This window comes from Pygoscelis adeliae, unplaced genomic scaffold (assembly GCF_000699105.1).
Source record: "Pygoscelis adeliae isolate BGI_AS28 unplaced genomic scaffold, ASM69910v1 Scaffold686, whole genome shotgun sequence".
NCBI lineage: Eukaryota > Metazoa > Chordata > Aves > Sphenisciformes > Spheniscidae > Pygoscelis > Pygoscelis adeliae.
In genome coordinates this window covers 28,668-39,569 of record NW_008825050.1, presented here as the reverse complement: position 1 = coordinate 39,569, position 10,902 = coordinate 28,668, and the positions used below count along the sequence as shown (strand labels likewise).

At 38.9% G+C, this 10,902-nt stretch overlaps 1 protein-coding gene across 1 annotated transcript in view; it reads left to right on the top strand.

Moving 5' to 3' along the window:
• The window catches only part of BIRC2 (baculoviral IAP repeat containing 2), an 8,651-nt gene extending 3,277 nt beyond the window's left edge, over window positions 1-5,374 (top strand). The window contains exons 3-8 of the mRNA XM_009326348.1: window positions 123-201; window positions 762-810; window positions 1,838-2,080; window positions 3,303-3,557; window positions 3,727-3,768; window positions 4,617-5,374. Of these exons, the coding sequence (XP_009324623.1) occupies window positions 123-201; window positions 762-810; window positions 1,838-2,080; window positions 3,303-3,557; window positions 3,727-3,768; window positions 4,617-4,810 (862 nt within the window). The 3' untranslated portion in view covers window positions 4,811-5,374. The remainder of the gene's footprint in view (window positions 1-122; window positions 202-761; window positions 811-1,837; window positions 2,081-3,302; window positions 3,558-3,726; window positions 3,769-4,616) is intronic.
• Window positions 5,375-10,902: the final 5,528 nt, after the last annotated feature.

The window sequence follows — 10,902 nt, the reverse complement described above, 5'->3', positions numbered from 1 at the left end:
CCTTCTGAAGGAAGAGAAACATGTATTTAAGTTATGCTGTGTTATTGTAAACTTATTCTTCTGTATTTTTTTCCTTTGGCAAGTAGAAAGTATAATTTAGTACACTTTTGTCAATGTTTCAGGTGTGAGTATCTGCTTCGTGTAAAAGGAGGAGAGTTTGTAAGTCAAATTCAGGCCAGGTTCCCCCATCTTCTTGAACAGGTAAACTTTACTGTTCTGTAACTTTGGTTTTCCCTTGTTGAAGAGTACTATGTTCTTTTTGGGAGTTTGGTCCATCCTTCTGCCTCATTTCTGCATATATTTCTACTAGGTTTCTAACATAGTAAATGCTCTTCATGAGCACAAAAATGAAACCAGTGCTGAACCATGGCTAGTGGACTTGGTCTAGTGGAGTTTAACCTGTACAGGTTACGTATGGAAAGTGTTATGAGGCAGTGAGCTCCTTCGTGTCAGGAGAGGGAAATTCTGATCATGTAAGTTTCAGTGAATAATGCAGATCAGGAATTGTTATTTCAGAAATCAGTCATGGACTGCCTGGATTATTTCTATGCATAATGCTTCTGGCAAGAGTAAGCCAAACTTCTCTTCATGGAAGTGGTCGGCACTAACTTCGTTGGTTATATGGTTGCACAAATATAAATTGTAAAATACTTAATGGGTACCATTCAGATAAAAAGCTTGATGAGGGAAGAATGTGTTAGAAAGGTATGTAGGGCAAAAGCGATATTTTAATACTAATGTAGTTCTATTGTGTTCCACAGCTCTTGTCAACCTCTGATACGCCTGTAGATGAAAACATTGATCCCCCAAGTATGTATATTAAAGCATGTTTTTAAACTTTCTCAGCACTTTGCAACCTTAATGATTGGCTATTCAAAGCTAACTTGCTTAACAATTCTTAGATTTTCTTGGAAACAACAATATTATAAGGGTTTTTTAACTAATGATAAAAGTTAGGTAGCTTCAGCATTATGTGGACAAACTTCAAGGAAGCATCTTTAAGAGATCTCGTCTTTCGTTTTCCTTATTTTCATGCTAGCAGCTCATATTAAGATTTTTGATTTTGAATGCTTGGCATCTGCTGTATTTGTGGTTTTTAGTTTCATGGTTGGGTTAAACAAAACAAGTCAATTTGGCATTTGTTAACTTGACCTATGGTGACCTATGAACTTGGTGAACAGTTGCTAGAGGGTGCCATTTTTGGGCACGTAGCTAGGTAAATGCTCTGAGTTGAGCAGCAGTGGTCAAAGAGAGGGTAGGACAAGTTGGTAAAGGGAAGTCTTTCTGAGTTGTACTCTAGTTATGGTGGAAATAAACTCCTCCCAGAGGATGAGTGGGTTATGCTATCATTGTCCCTGCTGGTTGAGGACAGTGAGTCAGGATCCCACGTGCCTGGTGCTTAGTAAGTTGAACGGAAAATACTGATCAAGAGCTGGAATAAAGCAATTGTTTGTACTATAAACTGAATTTTGATTTTTTTTTTTTCTTCCTGCCCCACCCCCCCAACATTTTTCAAGGCTGAAGTTAGAAATGACTAAGTATTAAAAAAGCTGCTAAGACACAATGGAGTTCTCTATAGTTTCTCTGGATTATCCTAGATTTTAGTGAAGGCCTGACATGGATTGAAGTTTATCATGGATTCAATCCAATTGAATCTAAGTAATTGGCTTCCATTTTTAAAACTAACTACTTAAAGTCTATTTAACCATTGAAACCTTTTACTGCTAAGTGTTCATGTATATATGCACGTGTGTAGGTAATGTCGATGTGTCCAACTTCTGGGTTGTATAGGTATTTATTCTTTATATTATACACGGTGATTTTCCTCTTTGATTAGTTATTCATTTTGAACCTGGAGAGAGTAATTCAGAAGATGCAATCATGATGAACACGCCTGTGGTTAAAGCTGCCTTGGAGATGGGATTCAGTAGAAAGCTAGTAAAGCAAACAGTGCAAAGTAAAATCTTGGCCACTGGAGAAAACTACAAGACTGTTAATGATCTTGTGTCTGATCTACTCGCTGCTGAAGATGAGAAGAGGGAAGAAGAGAAAGAGAGACAATTTGAAGAAGTGGCATCAGGTATGCATAAGGCATGAATAAAAGTGAAAGCAGAAGTGGTTTGTATTATGTATAGTTTTTATAATTGTTTTTATTCATTAAGGGATTTAACTGCTATTACGATCAGCTTCTATAAAAGCATTGTCAGGGTACTTGTATGGAACTAGCAGTCTGGGAATTGTTTCATTCCGTTTCAGGAGGATGGTTCATACAGGTGCCAAGGGTTCAGAATCACCTGATTCTCTCCACAGGAACAAAGCTATATTTTTTTTTAATTTGTGTGTCTTTATATTGCTGTTAATAAGATAAATGGAACCAAAATATTTCACTTGGCGCACACTTTTTTTTTTTTTCCAAAATTTGCCTGCTCTTTAAGCTACTTAAATCGGTGAGCCACCATATCTGCCCCCTAGAAGAGGCCATAAACTTTTAGAAATTTAGGTTCTGCAAGATGGCCAAAGGTCTGATTTTCTGTGTCTGACTCAACCATGTAGGTCAGCTAGTTAACAGTGTTTGTTTGATGTGTCTTTGACATTCCCTATTGTTTTAATACCATACAAGTTTTGAAGCCTAAAAAAATCCTACTGTTTTTGAGTCTGTGAAGCAGTAATGAAACTTCTCAATTATAAATTGAATTAAGGCTGCTTCTTTCCTACTTGCATGTTCTGTCAAAAAAACATAGAGGGATTCAGTCATTAAATCTTAATGCAAATGATTTTTTTGTTGTTTGTGATAGACTATTTTAAAAAAAAAATCTCCCAAGTCTGGTTGTGCTGTACTTCTGGTTTTCTTGCACATATTCTGTTGGACACCTCTTAGAAAAGCTTGAGTGTATCTGCATCTCAGACATGATTTTGACTGCCACTGACGAAAGTTAACCTGTTGGTTGTCGGTGAGTTAGCATTGGTGTTATGCAGAGGTGTTTTTTCTTTGCAGTTCTGCAGAGAACGTAAGTCTTGCTAGTGGAAGTTAGACAAGATCCCTTCAGATAATTTAACCTAGAGATGGGAGCAGGAGGTTTCATTGCTGAAAAGGCTTCAGCTCAGAAGCTGCTTGTATGTGGTCTTCTTAAGTCTGTTCTTTATGTAAATACCACTAAAACTTAGAGGTCTTTATTAATGATGAGTAGTAAGCAAACATTTCAAGCAGAGTTTAAAGAATGTATCAATTATTGTTAAGCAGAAATGCAACTTGGAGTAGTGTGTTCCTAACAAACATCTAATCAATCCCTTTTGTGTTCCAGATGATTTGTCCTTAATCCGGAAGAATCGCATGGCTTTATTCCAACGTTTAACATGTGTACTTCCAATCCTCGGGAGTTTACTATCAGCTAAAGTGATAACAGAACTTGAGCATGATGTTATTAAGCAAAAGACTCAGACGTCACTGCAAGCAAGGGAACTGATAGATACAGTTTTAGTGAGAGGAAATGAAGCAGCCAGCATATTCAGAAACTGCCTACGAGATTGTGACCCTGTACTGTACAAAGATTTATTTGGTATGTCTGTCTGTGGTTTTTTGGGTGTGGTTTTTTTTTTCTTTAAAGGATGTAAGTTTATAGACATCCAACCAGTCCTGTCATAGCAACCTAAAGATAAAAAAAAAATCAGATGCTGTTTGAATATAGATTAGTCAAATGACGAGGATTTTTTTTCCTCTTATTTTAGTGGAGAAGAACATGAAGTATGTTCCCACAGAAGATGTTTCAGGTACCTTAAACTCTACCTTCTTACTTTAAAGGGTATTGTGGGACCAATAGCTAACAATCATAAAAAAGAAAATGACTTTGGTTAAGAAACAGGTTTTATGCTTTACCCTCTCCATAATTTTGCTTTGGTAAGATGGACTTAAAGTTAAGTGTATGTGCAGACTTGCTTGCAAGTCTATCTGCTATAAGCTATATCCTGTGCCTTACACATGCTTTTGCAGCTAAGGAGGTAGAGCTTTCTGGAGCTCGACAATTCAAGCATGTGCTGGACTTGCTCCTGGTAAAAGCTGTCATTCAGGCATTTGGTAAAGACTGGACAGTGAATAGTAGGTTAGCATTTCATAGCAGGTATCATCATCTCTATTTTTCCAAAGTGGGTTATAGGTGTCCTAAGATCTAGCTTGACGAACAGCTGAGTAGATAAAAACTTGTCAGCCATGGGATTGAGTTTGCTAGGTTCTTAGTCCTGTAGTTTAATATGTTAATAGACTGCAGAAAAGTATACAAGGCTGAATATAGCTCACTTCCACCGGTCAGACTATGCTTTGTGCTTCTAATATCCAAGCAAGAAAAGTGCAGCTTTTGCAAAAACGTAAACATCGGTTGGTCTCAAGAACTACAGTTGGCCTCCAATCCCTGAGCTGTTTGTTGTCTGACAGAAGTGGAAAGTACAGAATAGTTCCTTGCATGCCACTTTCTGAGCTCTGGAAAATGTACTTATTTTCTCACTGCCATCTGTATTTACTGAATACAGATGGGGAAATAAAGGGTGAAATGGAACATGGCTGTGTTCTAATTAGAATGCACATATATTGAGGCTTCTTAAAAAGTTAAATAATTTTTTTCCAGGTTTACCTATGGAAGAACAATTAAGAAGATTGCAAGAGGAAAGAACATGTAAAGTTTGCATGGACAAAGAAGTTTCTATTGTTTTTATTCCATGTGGTCACTTAGTGGTATGCAAGGAATGTGCACCGTCCCTTAGAAAATGCCCTATCTGCAGGGGGACAATAAAGGGTACAGTTCGTACATTTCTTTCGTAAAGAGGGAAACTTGCAAAGTGTCTTTGTTCCTGTCATCCTCCAACTGCTGAAGCTTAAGCCTTAAGTGTCTTAAGAATGGAAAATTGTGGTACAGAAGATGATTAATCAACTACCTAACACCATTGTGTAATAGTAAACATCACTATGAATATACAAGGTCTTCCTTGCCAAAGACTCTTTCTGTTCATAAAACGAACTCAATACTAAGGTGAAGTTTTTGTAGCTTTCTTTTCTAAGGAAGGCAGTTTCACTAGTATGCCCTTGTGTCAGTTTGAATAAAAAAGCTTTCTGGTTGAGTTCCTAAAATGGAGCTTGGCATAACTCTTCTCATGAGCTTCCTCCATGTGGATGTGAGGAAATACATTAAGATTGCTGTTCGTTAATACTAATTAACTTCAGCTACTGCTTTGGTTCTGTTTTGGCTTTTTTGGGGACTTGAGGAGAAAAGAAGCTAACCGTTGCAGGAACAGCAGGACTCAAAGTTTTTTTTCATGTCTAGATACTTGTGCAATGTATATTAATAATAGTTTATATGAAGACTGAATTAAAGTATTTCTACTTCTCAAATGAGTGCTGGTTTACTCTGTTCCTATTGTTGGCTTTTCTCTGTAGACTGCAGTGACTAGAATGCTGTCCTGACAAAAGTTTGGGGTTGGTTGTTTGCCCGCAAAAGTACAATAAAGCTTAATTCTGTGTGTCTTTCATTCATTTTTGAACAGGGGAGCGAGCTTCTATGCTGCTTGGTGATTTCCTCTGGTAAAGTAGGGGGTTCAGGTTTTTTATCCTTATTTAAAAACAAACAAAACTCCCCCAAACCGCTAACAGCATCTGGTACTTCCTTCTGTCTTGATTTTTCAAAGAATAGAAATCCTGGCCAGGAATGGTCCTCGTGACCTTAGAGGTCAGGCAGAGGGTAGCTGTACAGCAATATAGCCTTTATGCTAGGGATTAAAATGTAAAAGCTACTTTTCTGTGTTTGGAACTTTATAGTGATTGTGCAATTAAATAGTAGGATCTTTCAGCCCCCTCTGAAGTCTTGGGTCTTGTTTTGTAAGCTGGTAGTCCAGGGACTCTTACTTCCTTACTTGGTTGACTCTTACTTTACCATTTTCTGCTTTGTATCCCTAGACTTGCGTAGTAGATACCTACAGAGGGAAAGTGTTCGTGGATATTTCTCAAGGATTTAATGTAAAACAGTGGCAGAAGACCGCTGCCAGGATAACAGCATCAGGTCCTGCAGTGGTGGTGTCAGTTTTTCTGGCTCTAATTGTGAAGTCAGTCTTCTGCAGTCGTATCTTAATGCCCAAGTGTGGACCCCTCAATCTTCAGACCTGCCAGCCATAGATGTTTTTAACAGTATTTTGGTATCTTACGCTCTGTAGCATGAGGTGAAAATACCATTTCTTGAAGTTTTAGGATGCCAGTGTTTGCAAGTCGTGTGCGTGTAACTGGCTTTCATCACTTCATATATGGCTCTTAGCTATACATGTGTTTTCTCCTCTAAAAAGAGAGCTCCCCGTATGTATGGAAGTAGTAAAGTGTATACATTAAAAAGAACTTGTATGGGCTATGTAACTTGTGACTCATCCTGTGAAATGGTTGCCTCGTGTTTAGAGCAAGGCTTGTATTAAGTTCGGGAAATGTTTGTCACTAGCAAATAAATTTCCATTCATACTTACAGATGCTGTATGTTTGGCATTTGTATACATCTTTCCTGTTGTACCTCTGAGTTGTAATTTAATAAGTCTGTGAAAGAAACCTCTGGGTCTCCTGCTATAATCACCTGCCATCTTGGGAAATCTGTCCACTGAGTTTGGAATTTAGACTGTGTGTGGAGTTAACAGTATGTTATATTTCTAGCATAATGGCAGCCGCAGCATTGAATCAAAAGTTTTGGCTAGCTAAAAAGGGCCAAAACACATACTTTTATTTGCTAATTATGCATTTGAGGCTGATTTGTTAGCAGATTCAGGATGTTTCCATCAGTAGTACTGATCACTAAATTTAGTGAGGACAATTGTGCAAAGGAAGGTACAAATACAATCTAGTTATCATCTGTTTGTCTCTGCCCTGTACCTCCAAGCAGTACCTCCTGGGCTAGAGTCCCTTTCAAAATAATACTGGAGATACTAATTTTGAAGAAGTCTTGCTTTGCTGTCTGAGGGGGTTAGGGGAGAGGTGTAAGAATCTGGGGTGGTTTGTCTTTAAACATCCTTAGTGTGAATTCAGCAACACTGATGTTTGGTTTCATCCATTCTTCCATAATTTCTGCAACACTGTTTCATGCTGTGCATTAGCTGGCACCATAATTATTTTAATGCTTTGGCATACGTTCCTTGCAGTATGTAGGATTCTTTAACTGTAGATTAACTTGCTGTAGTTCTTTTAAACGCAGACTTTTGTCCAACTTTATTACATGTACATATTCTCCCTTTAATTTTGATGTTAAAAATATAAATGTTTCAAACCTAGTATGTAGTTTTAAAGAGCATTGATTAACATACTTTTGCGTTTCTGGTTTTGAAGTGTTTCTAAAGGCTCTTTTGTGTAGCAACTTAAAAAGTTGTCAAAGATTAGGAAAGCTTGTTAATAGAGTAAAGCGCATGACTTGAAATTTGATGTTCAGACCCAGAAATCAGTGATGTTGGAACCAAGTATACTTTCTACAGGCTGAGTCTGCAGGGGGAGAGTCAGGGGCTGAGTCTGCAGGGGGAGAGTCAGGGGCAGGGTCTTCAGGTCAGGCTCACGTGAATAGTGTGGAACTGTTAGTATGTAAGCCCTATTTCTGAACAGGGGAGAGGATAGGGAAAAACATGGTAGCAGGCAGACTTTTTAAGCAATGCATTTTTCTTTAGAACCATATGGGGTTAGAATTTTTCCAAACACAGCAGTTACTACATACAGATCAGATGACAGGGTACACAGGGCTTTAAAAACTGAGTGATTAAGGTGTTCAATGTCATTTGTGATGCCCGAGCATGTCTCTGGACCTGCAACATACCTGTCTGCCCTGGTTGGTGAGTGTTTTGAATGTCCTGGGCAACTTCAGACAGCACTGGCTGCCTGCATCTAGGTACCTGAACCACTTTCTGAGAAGTGGAAAAGCTTGATCTAGAAACTACTGGGTAAAATTCTTTGACCTAGTTTTGGCAGGAAGGCTAATCTAGGTTACGGCTTTCCAGTACTCACCACTGTAATGATGGTGGTTGCCCTGGTCTATAATGCTGTACATGTGAGCAGTTACGCTCTCCTCAGTACTATTCCAAGAAAGCTATAATAAAACTGGTTGTAACACATTGCAAACAGAACCCTAGCAAAATGTTAAACCATGGAGAAGACTGCATAGTGTTATGTTTGGAGCGGATCAAGTGACTTCTGTTACTTGTGAACCATCTGACCATGTTCACACTTTGTTCTGTGTCCACTTCCTTTTTGGAAAGCATTTTTCAGAGCTTTGACTGCGTTAAACAGCAATAAACAGCCCGCCCTGCCCCCCGCTTCCTGTGCAGCTCTGCTGATCAAGCCACTCGGGTTCTCATAGACGTCAGGGTTGCGGGTCCATAGCTTGTCTTGAGCTGGCAGAGTGTGTTTGCATGGCTCAGGGAGTGTAGAGGCTGGGAACTTTGGTATCATTGGAGTTCAGTGGTCAGACTTGCTGTAAGGTGAAGGTAGAAGGCAATATTCCCAGCTTCTATAAATGACCAGTTTCTTTACTTGAATGAAGCTTATCATACGTGTAAAGGATCTAGCCTGGAGCAGTTGCAGTTTCCAATACTGGTTTGAGATACCGCAAGATACAGTGGCTTCCCAAGTAGCAGCTGTATGTTTTATGAAGCAAGTGCCATGAAGCTTTATTGTAATTATGTAGCAGTTTCCTGCATGTGTGGGGTTTTTTGTGTGTGTGTTTTGTTTTGTTTTGTTTTGTTTTTTAAACTGAATGCCTGTCTGTCTCTTTGCTTTTGAGCATTGACCAGGAAGCCCAGCGCTCTTCAAACTGAAGACAGCATGCAGTCCTAGTATCCACAAGTGATCAGACTGCCACCAGTCGTTATAACAGAGCACTGCTCTTATATGCCGAAATGAATGGCCATATATGAAATATCTATGAACTCCATTAGCATGATATAAAAGAAAAATCTCTATATTACTGCTTTTTGTGACTGAGAGGGTTACTAGTTGTTTAGTAGTAGTTGTTTAGTAACTCCATAGTGCCATGCTCTCAGAACTTGGTTCTTTGCTGTATTCCTCACAAGACATCAGAAGAAGAGAAGCACATGAAATTGTAAACAGTGTATTCATCTGCCTTTAATTCTGCGTTGTGGCAACTGTAGTGTAGTGAGGCTGGGGTATGCAGTATCATGTTTAATGTTGCAGATGGACTGAACTTGCAAATTCAGTTTTCTTGCTGTTAGTTATTCCTAAAGTGACCCACCTCAGGTATGTGAATTCAGGCAGGAGACGTATTCTGGATGTGAAAAGGTATTCTCTGTTCTGTTGAACTACCTAACAAGCAATTGTTGTCACTCTTGCTGTGGAGGCTACTAGTGCAGAGAGCAACTTCCTGAGACAATACTAAATCACCAGTCCTTTGTTTATGTTTTTAATTGAGCGTGTGATCACAACAGTTACTGATGCTCCAGCCCAGCTTCCTCACTGATGGCTGCTGGCATGGGACCCTTCAAGCCTAAGAGTCTGGGGTATTGCATGCATCCTGCACAAGGAAGAGCAGAACTCCAAACAGCAGATCCTGCTGTGCTGTTTTCAAAAAAAGAAACAGGTGAGTTATTTTTTTTCTCTCTGAAGAGATCAAAATATGCTGGAACATAGCAGGAAATTGCACAATAAGGAATGTCCTAGCAGTGGCCTTCACATTTAGTTTTGGCCTGGTGACTTTTTTTTTTTAGGGAAAAGGTAGAGAACTTGCCAAAGGTTTCTAAGCTCACATGTTGGAGGGTGTAGACTTGGTCAGAACAAAGATCTCTTCCTTTTGGATCCGTGTAGCTTGACTTACTGATGCTGTATTATTTTGGCAGATGATAGAGAAGTGAAATACTCAGTACTTATGAGTATAGGATATTAGCTAGGGTTGTGATTTGCCCAGTGGAAGATGATAGCTTTAATTCTAAGGGAAGAATAAAGTCTTTAGAAAAGATTAAGTCATATATGCAACAATTGAAAGAAGAAAGCACCCCATTTGTACAGACACTCATTGCTTTTCTTTATGAACCCTGTCAAGGAAACTGAGTTATATAGTTTTTCTTCTAACACTTTAGAAGCACCCATCACCTCAGTGCTGGCCAGGTGCAACACCTTGGTTTCCAAACTGCTTGAAACTTGGTGTGGAGAAGGTCAGAACAAACAATAGACAAACTCAAAATTTTGAGTATCATCAGAGTGAAAATATATTTCCTCTTGGTATTCTAAAAGGACTCTTAAGAGCCTCCAGAACTTGGAGTCCCTTTTATTCTTTCAGTTTTCAGACTTCCTGAATTGGATGTTTTGAAGTATAGGGATGACCTGACACTGAAGGATAAAATTAATCATTGATCCAGTCTTCAAAGTAGTATTTTTATAGCAAAGGAGACGCTAAACTCTAACGCAAGCTAAAGCTTAGACACTGCAGCATCAACACCAGGAATTGGCAGTCCCTGTGTCTATGCTGTTCGTGAGAACTGTCAAATGCAGATTCCTAAATTTGTTTTAACTTTCCTGTTTTTTTAAGACTGCTCTCTCGGTCATACACCAGTCAGGACTCCGTCAGTGTTGTCTAGAGAACGCGTTTACATTCTGCACAAGTCCGTTCTCATTCTGTCTGCTTCCATATCACAGCGAAGTTCTTGAGTTATCTAGGCAATTTTCAGTCTCTGATGCCGTTCCACTTTGCTTTTGGCGATACTGTCATTTTGTTGCTTATATCTTTTTCAATAAAGCATGTCAAGAATGCTATGTATGTCTTCAGGGCAAAAAATAGAGTGGCATAAGTGTGTAAGAAAGAGCTTTAACAGCCTCTGAACAAAAAGGAAAGGTATGAAAGTAGATTTACAAGGGGATAATCTTCAAGTTACTGAATAGTACCACAGTAACATGATCTT